A 13,770-nucleotide genomic window follows, 5' to 3' on the forward strand; every position below is an offset into this window, starting at 1 on the left:
TGGTATCAAGACCGCTCCGCAAACCGTTCGGCCACACACACACACACACACACACACACACACACACACACACACACACACACACACACACACACACACACACACACACACACACACACACACACACACACACACACACACACACACACACACACACACACACACAAAGTTAACAATCTCATGTTCATACAGTATTTGGATCGCAACAATCTCAAAGCAAAATGAGAACTCAAATTACCTCTAAATTGTACTGAGTATATAGGCAACTAGTAATAAATTAAGCCTGGCCTGGCGAATTTGTCTTTCCACTGTGGCTTTTCTTTGTCATGTCTTATAGTGACCTGTGTGAGTGACAGTGTGAGTGACCTGTCCTTTGGAGCGATGTTCTGTAACATGTCGTGACTGACTGACATCAGAGGGTTAAACACACCTGCCTCTGCATCGCTGTCCCCAAGAGAGGACAGAATGGGATGTGTCATGTGTGTTATGTGTGTGTTTGTGTCAATATGCAATTCATATTGTCTGTGTGGAAGTCATACTGTAGATGTACTGTGTGTGTGTGTGTGTGTGTGTGTGTGTGTGTGTGTGTGTGTGTGTGTGTGTGTGTGTGTGTGTGTGTGTGTGTGTGCGTGTGCGTGCGTGCCTGCGTGCGTGCGTGACTGCATGACTCCTGTTCAGAGCGACAGGGAGGAGGGGGGCTGTGGTGGGGTGGTGATGTCACCTTGCCGTCCACTCAGTCAGGCTTCCTGTTGTCATGACAGGTGAACAAGGACATGTACTGTACTGTACTGTATACTAAAGGTCAGGACATACAGTAAAGGACATACAGTATAGGACATACTGTAGGTGGACTAGGTTCAAAATGACACGCAACTGCATCTGTAAAGCCTCGCTACAGTGTTGCATCAGTCTGAAGTGCATTTATATGTATTCTTTTGTATACCCTTTCAGTAGTAGATGACAGTCTACTCTTACATATTATGACTAAGTCGGGAAGAGTTTAGCATCCTGCCGAAGGATAATGGACAACAGATGTACAACAAGAGTCTTGAGGACGCTGCTGTTAGGAAAATGTGGACAGCATAGAGTTCTAGAGACCGGATAACACCGCTCCCAGCATATAATTTCAATGGAAGTTGCTCAGTGGCGTTTGAAGCCTGCCGGAAGTACCATTATAACTCTATGGTTGGCTCGAGTGCAGTCTCAACTTTGAGGTCACTTTTGACGCACTATTCGCGGCTTCAGCGCTGGCCAGCCGCCCGGGGGGCCTGGTGGATAGTCACACTGCAGTACAAGCATGGTACAGGAACCAGGACTTCACATTCAGGGCATTTTTTGCGGTGCATTTTAATGATCAATCGATTGTGTCCCAGCTTGGATAAATGGAACTAACGTATACTTCATGTTCCAAAGAGTCATACACACCCATCCCGCTATGAATGGGTAGAGAATGCCTTGATATTCACAAGGACATTTTGGTTTGGTTCGGTTCAGTTCATTGACCTTCAACTTCATTGCTCGTCTCCCATAGTGCAGCCATTTTCAAATATCTATGCGATAACACTGACTCGTACTCATCTTATAATCCTTAGTTACTCATGCCCGTGGAACATTGGACTTGACATTTCGGTGCCGGCACCAAAGGTCACTGAATGTAAAAGGTATCAATCCAGATAGCAACCTGTGCTCTGCTGAAGACCTAGCCATAAACTCTCCAACCAGACAGAAGACACTTTTACTTGTACAGGGAACTAGGGGACTGTACTGTAGGAGAGAAGACAGAGAGACAAACGCCCATAAAAGAGGGAGTGTGTGTGTGTGTGTGTGTGTGTGTGTGTGTGTGTGTGTGTGTGTGTGTGTGTGTGTGTGTGTGTGTGTGTGTGTGTGTGTGTGTGCGCGTGTGCGCGTGTGCGTGCGTGCATGTGTGTATGTGTGTGTGTGTGTGTGTGTGTGTGTGAGCATGCGTGCGTGCGTCTGTGTGCGCGTGCCGCATATGTGTGCGTGTGCCGCATATGTGTGCGTGCGTGAGTGTGTGTGATAACACAAGGATCCATGTTTCTTGCTGTTGGAGGCACAACCAATGACTGTGGAGAGTACTGATCTCCCAAGCCACATCAATAGATCTCTACACTGCAACAGAGAAGCATCTGCCTCAGTGTTCACATTATCAGACACACACAGAGAGGGAGAGAGAGAGAGAGAGGCCAAGGAAAAGGAGCACAAAATAAGCAACCTAAAAGGAATGAATCGAGATAGACGAATAAGGAAAAAGGAGACTATTTAACTAGGCTATAGAAGGTTAAAAGAGAAAAATAACTAAACACAGATAAAAGGAAGGGGCACGGATTGAATGTCTAAAAATGTTGATTATTCGTATTTTGATGCCAATGCAATATTATCTTTCCACTGTCATGCCAACAAAGCATTTTGTGCTGAATTGAAATAAGAGAAAAGATTAAGAGAGAGAGAGAGAGAGAGAGAGAGAGAGAGAGAGAGTGTGTGTGGGGGAGACAGAATCAGAGAAAGCATTATGTGGGTGTGTGCTCAAAATTGAACTTGTGATGACACACTATTATGCTGCCAGAGGCTCTCTGTCCGTGTGTGTGTGTGTGTGTGTGTGTGTGTGTGTGTGTGTGTGTGTGTGTGTGTGTGTGTGTGTGTGTGTGTGTGTGACTGTGTGTGTGTGCGTGCGCTTGTGTGTGCGTGCATGCGTGCGTTTCTTCATGGGTTTTATACATAAAGCTTATTTTGGTGCAGTAACGACTTATTCTGTGAACATTTAAGTACAATGAGTTTTACATTACATTACATTAAATCACATCTGCACTGCAGTCCACTTCTTGTCTGTCACATCACATGCAAAAGCAGAGACGTTTCTGTGGCTTCCAAGGTGGGGGGGGGGGGGGGAGACTTTTTTTCACCGGCCACTTGCACGCACAGACAGCACAGAAAACCAACCAATGATAGAACCTCAGAATTTTCGATTCATTATTAACTGTTAAGTTTAATTGATTAATTTAACAGCGATTAATCGATTGTATGCAGGCTTAGCGATCATTTTATGATATTCTGTACCCGCAAAAAACTAAAACCAGAGCTCCCGAGGATTGTTTTTGTAAACAACTAAAGATAAAATGACTTGTCTTTTCAGTTCTACTGAATCCCTTCTCCACTAGTCCCTCCTTATAACATTTTAGTTTTTATTTAGTTTTTCTCAATGAAATAAGGTAGTCGACGGCCACGGAGCAGCGCTGGCTTGAGCTGCAATGACAAATTCGGCCACTATGTCCATTTCGCCTCAGGGTTTCCTCTGGGTGCCTTCTCTATTGTATATATACTCTAAGAACAACACAGGTAACAAAAGCAACAAAGGAAACCAAGGGACCAAAAATACTACAAAACAAAAGCACAACAGAAAACGTCACGTATCGTGACAATTGGAGTAAAATTAACACTGAGCATGTCTGTATAGAATCTCTGTATGAAAGTGGATTGTATGTGTGTGTGTGTGTGTGTGTGTGTGTGTGTGTGTGTGTTTTCATGGTAGTTAACTAGGCCAACAGCTGCTCTCTGGCAGCTGATTTCCATGCTGCTTTGAAGCTCTTTTCTGCCATTATTTCAAAACAGGGCATTTTACATATTAATGGACCTCATATTCACCTGGATACGATGGACCGACACACACATGCACAAAAATACACACTCACGAGTCACGCACACAAATACAACCCATTATACACCAACACACTAACACATGCACGCTCACCTTCCCGTGTCTGATTTCTGTGTTATGTATATTCAACTTCGGCCTCTGTGTGTGTGTGTGTGTGTGTGTGTGTGCGTTTGCACGTGTGTCTCTCTCTGTGTTCACTGGCTATTGTGTGTGAGTGTGTTTGTATGTCTGTGTCTCTGCTGTTTCCACCTAAATATATACACTCAGGGCTCCAATTTCGTCGCGACTTTACCCACGACCCGGCCCCGCAATTCAGCCGAATTACGACTATAGGAGCTTCCTCTGTCCCTTAACGGTATTTTGGTCCAGTGTCACCCGCTATCCTTTTTGCCGACACCAGTATTTGCGCCTAGAGGTGTGGTCATGGGCGTGCTGGCACGCTTTCCCCATAATTGCTATTTCAAAGCACCCGTAATGCCAAATTAGTTTGGTAAAGAGCGGCGCGCACGGGGCACCGCGCGCCTGCATGGAGATGGGCGTGCTGGCACGCTTTCCCCTAAATTGCTATTTTGGTCACACACATTTGGGAAAGCGATAGTGGAGTTTCAAAGCACCAGTAATGGCAAATAAGTTTGGTAAAGAGCGGCGTGCACGGGGCACCGCGCGCCTGCATGGAGATGTCCGCTAGTGCAGGCTGCGTCACCTCTCCTTATTCTCCTATGCATCTCTTTGTAATTTTCCTATAGTGTGTGCTTGCCACTTACGTTCCTCGTGTCCATTGTGTTTATATAATTGTATAGTCAAAGAAGTTATCGCCCGGTGTAGCCCGGCCATCAGTTCATCAGCAGCAAATGGGGTTTAAAACGATGTATTTACCGAACTTTCCTTTTCGCTTTATACCATTCTGTATAGACTGCCTACACGCACAATCTACTGTATATACCAAATGAAAGATTACACAGAACTTTTACATTTAAAAAATGAGTGAGATTTGAGCGAGTTGTGACTCAATGAAAAGATGAGTGTTCTTGGCTCTGTGGGGTGGGAGAAAAAAAAAGAACGGCACGACGGGGGTGGGGGTGTGCAGCACAAGTGAACAGTCTTCCATGGGCTATAGACCGTAAGGCTATGAAGCAATATAGCACTAACGGGCAACGGATAAGGGATCTCTTAAAGGCAATGGCACGTGGACTGGTGATTGGTTTAATTATTGCAACGGCCAAACCACACCTATGCATAATATAACGGGTAACGGAGGTCTTTTAGGGATTTAGACAGGTAACCAAAATACCAACTTTAGTGGGGGAACACCCCTTCCCCACTGCTAAATCCCAAAACAGACATTGAGGCATTTGAGGGCGATTTCACACCTGCGTTGTTGAGTCTGGTTGAATTAAGCTCTAATGTGCATTTACCATCTTGGAACGGTTCCTTTAGGCAGGTGTGAAAACAACAATCAAACTAGGGTGCATGCAGACCAAAATAAACGCACCAAGACGCTTTTGAGAAAGTGGTCTCGGACCAATTCTATTCACAGAAGCAGATCCAACTACAGAGACCTGTTTGGATTTGCAAGCTACTTGCATGGCATCGCATCCACTCCCTTATTCAGTACATGTCTTCTTTTCATAATATGAAGGAACACATTCTTTTCTAGTCTGTCTGTCTGTCTGTCTGTCGTTTGTCTGGACCGATCAAACCACTGGACCTATCAGATGTCTTGTGCATGCTGCCAGTAGGCCATGGAAGTAACTAGAGCCTGTGGTATTCTTGCACTAACCTGACCCCAACCCTCCAATACTTACTGCTGTTTAATCACAATGTGATCTTTAATGGGTGAAGAAAGACATGCAGGACGTGAGGCGCATCAACAGGGATTTTGGGATTACACATGTTTTTAAATCTGTCTACTGTAGTTTAGTTGCATAGGAGATGTAGCGTGTGGCTGAGCAGTGAAAGTGTACAGGTGACGGATTACAGACACATATATGTTTTATGTGCAGCACACACACACACACACACACACACACACACACACACACACACACACACACACACACACACACACACACACACACACACACACACACACACACACACACACACACACACACACACACACACACACACACACAAACATTGGAGCAGATCACACAGCTGTGGTCCAACAGAGACCTGGCTGTTAGTCTTTCTTTCTCTCTCTCTCTCTCTGCGACAGGACCTCAGGGATGCAAGCAGATGTGAGATCAGGTCAACACAGGAGAGAGAGGGATGGGAAGGTGAAATACTGCAAGAGATGAAACAGAGATAGGGGAGAAAGAGAGACGGGAGGACAACAGAGATAGCTAAGAACATGATATACTGTAAAGAAGGTACAGAAGAGAGATGAAATACACTTTATTAATCCCCACAGGGGTAAATTAAGTATTGCATGATTGCATACTTGCATACTATTAGCAGGTTTGTTAACAGAACCGGTAGTGTGTCAATGGGGTGAGCATACAGACACTACAAAAACAATACAAACCATACAAACATGTAATCACACTCACAAGCAAACCTGCACATCACCACACAGGAACTCATTCATATGCAAAACTTCAGAACCGTGTGAACTGAGTGGTGCTGTTGGGGTGTGGGACTATTGGTTGTCTATTTATATTTTTTTAAGATTTGTTTTGGGGCTTTTTATGCCTTTATTGATAGTGACAGTAGACAGACAAGAAAGGGGGAGAGAGATGGGGAGTGACACGTGGGAAAGGCCGTTGGGCTTGGGAGTCGAACCCGCGGCATGCCGCCCGGCTGGCTTGGCAGCCTAGGTGCCCAGACGGTTGAGCTAACCGTCCGGGCCCTATTGGTTGTCTGATTATTGGTTGTCTGATTATTGGTTGTCTGAGTATTGGCTGTCGGACTATTGGCTGTCGGACTATTGGCTGTCACGTTCTTCAGATGTGAAGAAAAGTGACAAGGAGGAAGACTAGGGAGAGAAAGTTTCATTTGCACTGGCATGGCCACTGGAGTATAATGAATATAATGACCATGACTGCTGGAGTTGGACTGAATATAATGACCTTGACCGCTGGAGTTGGAATTAATACAGTATAGTGCAGCTAGGAATTAAGTACTTTGGTGAGATATTGCAGACTGCAGATTCAGAGCAATATCAACATATGAACTAAATCAGCCTACAGCCTAGAATATAATTGACATGGTGTCAAACCTAGCTAGAGTTTATTTGGTTTAGGGAGGCAGAAAGACTACTGTATTTAGACTTTTAGACTATTTAGAGAAAGCATGAGAGAGAGAGAGAGAGAGAGAGAGAGAGAGAGAGAGAGATCGAGACTGGCAAGACAGGAAGGCAGGCATACCGTACAGACTGTCACAAAAGCTCAGGAAGGAGTGGAAGACAGATAACAGGAAGTGCTGCCACCCAGATATGGTGTGATTTTAAGTGAGGGATGGGGAGAGAGAGAGAGAGAGAGAGAGAGAGAGAGGTGGAGTAATATAATCTTTCTGCTATCTCCTGGATGAGTGGAACAGTGTGTGTGTGTGTGTGTGTGTGTGTGTGTGTGTGTGTGTGCTCGTAGTCTTGCACGTGCAAGTGTGAAGCGTGTGTAAACGTGTTTATATCAGGGCTGACCATTATGTGCTGGCCTATTGGTGTGTGTGTTTGTGTGTGTGTGTTGGCCTGCACAGTGCACACACACACACACACACACACACACACACACATGCATGCACACACACACACGTACGCACACACGTACACACACACACACACACACACACACACACACACACACACACACACACACACACACACACACACACACACACACACACACACACACACACACACACACACACACACACACACACACACACAGTTTTTCCCGGAAACTTATGCTCAAGGCGAAAGCAGGCCGAATCGCTGCACATAAGGATCTTGGGGTTGGGAGCTGCACGGAAAAGGCGGGGCAAGCGTTATATGGGGCGGCAAAAAAGTTTTGCAACAGTTCTGCTCAATATTATGCAAATTAGACGTGTACTGAGCTGGCTGGACTACAGCCAATCACTACGTAGCAACCGTTTCCGCATTGGGTGAAACTCGACACCACTTCAGGTGGACATGCAGCTGCAGTGACTGCTGCAGTCCAGAATATCCATAACAAGGTCTTCACCTAGAGGTTGCAGGTGAGAAATTAATCACCATAGAGCAAATAATGTGGTCCATGTTGTGACAAAACTGTATAGATTGTGTACAATCAAGCTGTAATAAACGGACATCGAGCCGGTCTGTTTCTCTTGGCTGCCCGTCAAGCACTGCTGCTGGGGACAGCTGCTGCCTAGAACCATCTGGAGTGGTGTGTGTGCGTGTGCGTGTGCGTGCGTGTGTGTGTGTGTGTGTGTGTGTGTGTGTGTATGTGTGTGTGTGTGTGTGTCACTACATCCACAATATAGTCCAACAGCACAAAACTATAGTTTAGGTTATTAATACTATCGGCGGATCATGTTTGTAGTCTCTTAACGGCAGACATATTACATATTTCGCCATAAGGGGTAGCTGTGAAACAGCGCACAAGACAGAGGTCCTGCACTCCCGCTGTCATTGCAGCAGCCGTCCACAGCAGCAGCGCTTCACGGGTGGCCGACAGAAACAGAGAGGCTTGGCGTCCCGACGTCTTACAGCTTGACTGTAGATAAGCTATTCATTTTAGGCACAAAATAGACCACATAGTTGCCCAATTCGGATTGATTTTACACCAGCGATCACTCGATTAAATGCGCTATTTCCATACAGCGCCGAGTGGTCAGTTCCGTCAGAGGTCTGTAAATCAGAAGTGGGACACACCCACTAAGTGCACCTGCGACATGCCCACAGTGGAGTGGAGCAGGTGTGACGTTCATGCCATGAAACGCAGTGTAACCCATTATTACACACCTTCATCATTTTATTTTTTATTTTTTGTGTGCCAGTTTTTCATGTGTCTATGAGGTGACAGTACCTCATTAGACACCCTGGAGTCGTTGTTATGTGCAATGGTGTATTAACTTTGTATTTAGGGTTTCTTCCTGCAGGCTGAACCCTTGACAGTCAAACGGGCCAATGAAATAAACCATATAGTAGTGACATCACACTATCAGCCAATTGCCCTTTATCATACAACTACAGCTACAACCACCCACCAGGCAAACCAGGCGTATGTGGGCGTGCCCACATAAAAGCATGATTTAAAAAAATACTGTACACTTTTTGGAAAAAGGTGTAGCTAATCAGTGCTGCTGCACTTAATGGTACACCTCAGTAATGGCACCCAGGCAAGCCTCTGTGATTTTGTCTATACTGACAACCAGTATCTCTGAATCAGATTTATATTGAACTGTGGAGTCCTGCAGTAACTGTTATTTTGATGCCCGATCATCTGTATTGATCATGTCTATTGATTTTGTCTGTGTGATTCCTTTCACAGCACTGATATCGGCAGGGTGCTGTACCCACCCATGTAGGAGTGTAAACCATTGGGACAGGTGAGTTCATGAGCATGCACGCACGCACACACACATTATTCATACTTAATTGTAAAAGAATGATATGTTAATAATATTGTAATAACCCTAAGACACTCCCTTCCATAATGTCTGTGCCCGTCATAATGGGACAAGTTATACACACTTATGCAAATGACTCCCAGAACTCCTTGCCATTCAACACATGTACTGCTATCAATATGCTTCCATAGAACCATTCAACACATGTACTGCTATCAATATGCTCATTGCTTCCATAGAACCATTCAACACATGTACTGCTATCAATATGCTTCCATAGAACCATTCAACACATGTACTGCTATCAATATGCTTCCATAGAACCATTCAACACATGTACTGCTATCAATATGCTTCCATAGAACCATTCAACACATGTACTGCTATCAATATGCTTCCATAGAATCAACCAGTATGCACAATAAAGGCGGGCTCATGCAGCTTCTCTGCCTGAAATCTATATTTTTTCCACAGCATGTTTGTGTTTTTCACAAACAGAAATACACTGTAGATTGTTGTTACTTTATAGTGTCATACAACCAAATAGGCAACATCTGGTGGTGAGGCTCCCTGAATACAGTGCATTGTACGTAAAATAATGCTAATACAGTACATGAAATAACAAAAAATATTTTACTGCAGGGGAGTGGAGTAGATTATACCAGTGCATCATTATTTATGAGTTTGTAATTAGGGACGTCCCGATCACGTTTTTTTGCTCCTGATCCGATAATTTGATTTTGAGTATGCCGATATGGATTTTTCCCGGTCTGATATTTATAATATATTTAGAACACGTTTATGCCATATCACAATGGTCTAATATCATGATATGGATATAATATTGATACTGGGATGTCCTAATCACGTTTTTTGGCTCCCGATCTGATTCCGATCATTTCAAAATGATCGATTTCCGATCGATCACCCGATCCGATCGGGACAACCCTATTCCATTCTGACGGTCAGAAGATCACAGAATTATTTCGTAAATTACAAGTGAAAATGTACTATGTGTCAGAGAGCCAAGATGGTTGAATGTTTCTGACATTTTAGAGGATTTTATGGACAGCGCAAAGTTAACAATGTCACATTATAATAACATGAATATGTTTTGTAAGTTAGTGTGCAATGTATTTATGATTTGTGTAGGGTGGGGGTGGCTGGGGTCACGACCTCAGTCTCTGCTGTGGCCTGTAAGCTGACTGATGCATGATGGGAGCAGGACATTCATATTTAATGATAGCAAGTCGTTAATGGGAAAATAAATCAGCTGCAGGACCTGGAGAGGAGGGTCCTCATTCTGCTGAGCAAACACTCCATGCACGCACGCACGCACGCAAACAGAGAGTGACATGGCTGTATTGTTCTTGTCTTTCAGCTATGATGCCTCCTGACCACAACAGGCCTCCTGATCACATGCTGCACAGTACACACACACACACACACACACACACACACACACACATTCAGAGAGACCATCCCGTCAGAGAGATCCCCACCCTAGAGACACAACACACACCAAGAGAGAGCACAGCCCTTCGGAGAGAGCATTCATCAGTGAGAGAGCACACACCCTCAGAGAGAGCATCAGCGGTGGACACAGTACTAACTCAGTACTAACACAGTACTAACTCAGTACTAACACAGTACTAACACAGTACTAACTCAGTACTAACTCAGTACTAACACAGTACTAACACAGTACTAACACAGTACTAACTCAAGCATAGATACTCCAGGTCAAATATTACTCAACGAGAGAACATTCCTCTGTCAGATGATGTGTGCTTGAGTTAAAGTACTGGAGTACTTGATTTGAAAAAGCAAGTGCTCTAAGTATTCAAAAGTACATGCTTTAAAAATATAGCTACATGAAAATTTCAAATTACAAAGTACATTTTGTTTTTTATTATCAATGCATTGCTGACCGCATTATATAAGACTTTCCAGAAATGTTGTATTCAAATGTTGAAAACAACAGATCTACAAGCTCACAATACGTCCCAAGCTTGACAAATCTGTTTTTCATTCACTGCAAATAGTGGTTAATTCATAATGTACTCCCCCTTCCTGAAATAGTGGTTAATTCATAATGTACTCCCCCTTCCTGAAATAGTGGTTAATTCATAATGTACTCCCCCCTTCCTAGAAATAGTAGTAATTAATAAGTAAATAATAGAGTCCAAAGTACAATATGTGTCTTTGAAATATAGTGGAGTGAAAGTCTCAAGTATCCAAAAAATGTACTTTGTTACTGTCCACCACTGGAGACCCTACTGCCCCCCCACCCCCCCTCATGCACACACACACACACACACACACACACACACACACACACACACACACACACACACACACACACACACACACACACACACACACACACACACACACACACACACACACACACACACACACACACACACACACACACACACACACACACACACACACAGAGAGAGAGAGCGAGACCCCATCGTCCCCGAGAAATTAAGACCCAGCAAGTACTGTATGATGGACACAGAGATGGAAGGGGAAAACTTTGAAGACGGATGAATGGAGCTCTGCACAAACTCAAATAGAAACTGACTAATAGGAAATCTCTGTTGCCAACAAAAAAAGGTTCTACCTCTTCTGAGTGAGAGACACAGAGAGAGAGAAAGAGAGAGAGAGCATTAAGGGACATACTGTAAAGACAGTTTTTTCATGTAATTACTGCAGGTGGAGGGTTTTAATTTATTCCAAGGTATAAAATGGAATTTGAAGCAACATACAACAATACTGTCTTTAAAAAACATATACATTCACATTATGGTCAATGAATCAATCTTGATTCATGTCATGGTGTCAGGTTGTAATGAAAGAAATGTAATGAAATCCTTTTGTAAGACGGTAATGTAACTCAATTTGGCATGGCTATGTGCAAGGACACATTGATTCTTTCTTCTCATGGCATGTGAATATTGTTAGGCTCAATGCACATACAATAACTCTTGCTACTTCCGTGTCTCTTCAGTTACCGATGATACTAATAGTAATTAAGGCTCTGTTCCGTTTGTCAAACAGAGTCAGGGTGCTGCTATTGTGCATGTTGGCTTACTGGAAACACTCTGCCACCAGTGGGTCTCAAAAATGTCCTTGAGTGGGTTCTAAATGGCACTGTATGCTAAATGGAACAGCTAGCCTTAATTAGTAACACCTTTGAAGGAAGTCGGAAGAGGCCCAGTAGTAAGAAGAGTTAATTCCAAAATGGCTGCTGTGCATAGAGTCAAGAGCACCGAAGTCTGACGTAATTTACACATCCTACCTGGTTTGCGTTTTCTTCTACCCATTCTGAATTCACATAGACTTTTTGTATATCACGTCAAATAAGAACTGTGTTCTAAAAATGTTACTGCCGCTGAATTAGTTACATTTTCACTCAGACTGCATCAAATATGAGTGACTGACGATATACATAGCCTGCACCTTCCCGATAATATCACAGAGACAGTTTCTTTATTTTTGGACCACTATGAGACGATAAAAACAATACCCTATATACTGTACGACGGTTATTTGAAAATAAGCTGATCCACAATCTCACAACGTGTGGCGAAGTGACGCATTGTGAGCTTATACATATGCTATTTAAAAAAAAAACTATTTTAGAAACATTTTAACAACACAAATCTTGTATGGGGTCCCTAGCACAAAATATTTTGAAATGGGGGTCCACAGCCAAATACATAGTTAGTTATTGATATGAAAAGGTTTGAGAACCACAGTCTTACAGTATTAGTGCTCTATGTAATGAAACTTGATAATTTGCCATATACTTTGTTACTGTGTAACTTCACAAAATGTACTCAATACAGGATATGTAATTCAAGGTGTTGAATGAAATTATACATGCAGAGGCGTATTAACATCTGAACATTATTTTAGGGGACAAGTTTTTGCTGATGTTTGGCTTTTTGTGAATCCTCTACCAACAGTGTTCTAGTCACCCGAGCCCTTGTGTCAATGCCGTGTGTGCGTGCGTGTATGTGTGTCATCTACAAGGCATCCATGTGTCTAGTTCAGGACCACAGGGTTCATGCTACGGATATTTCACTTTCAAAACAATTTGGTCATTTTATCGTCTACTCAGGCTTTTATGAGCAACAGCGGACAGTTTTTAAGTTGCTAGATTCATTTTAGGCCCCGCCCCCTTCCTATACAACCCCATTGTAACTTCAACCTCCATTTTAACCATGCTAAATTCAGAGAAAACATTTGTCTGGTGACTGATACTGCCCTCCTAATATGTGAGGTGCCTGTATTTGCTTTTTTCATTTATTTTTAATATATTTTTTAAATATAAATTCTTTCCCTGATGCTCAGGCTGCTCATTTTCCAGTTTGTTTTTAACACATTGTCTGACGTATAAATATATATTTTTAATAGCCATCTGTTATATATATATATACGTTTTATATGGATTTATGTGGATCTTAAATGGCACCGCTAAAGACCAACCTTTTAACTGGTTGCTAGGCAACGCCATGCTCACCCCCGCACGA

At 43.3% G+C, this 13,770-nt stretch overlaps 1 protein-coding gene across 1 annotated transcript in view; it reads left to right on the forward strand.

The window, feature by feature from the left end:
* ccdc85a (coiled-coil domain containing 85A) overlaps window positions 1-10,753 on the forward strand; it is a 39,581-nt gene extending 28,828 nt beyond the window's left edge. Inside the window, exons 3-4 of the mRNA XM_080782854.1 lie at window positions 9,145-9,202; window positions 10,605-10,753. Coding sequence (XP_080638980.1) covers window positions 9,145-9,202; window positions 10,605-10,620 — 74 coding nt within the window. The 3' untranslated portion in view covers window positions 10,621-10,753. The remainder of the gene's footprint in view (window positions 1-9,144; window positions 9,203-10,604) is intronic.
* Window positions 10,754-13,770: the final 3,017 nt, after the last annotated feature.

Source organism: Protomyctophum bolini (genome assembly GCF_963924005.1).
Source record: "Protomyctophum bolini genome assembly, chromosome: 14".
Lineage (NCBI taxonomy): Eukaryota > Metazoa > Chordata > Actinopteri > Myctophiformes > Myctophidae > Protomyctophum > Protomyctophum bolini.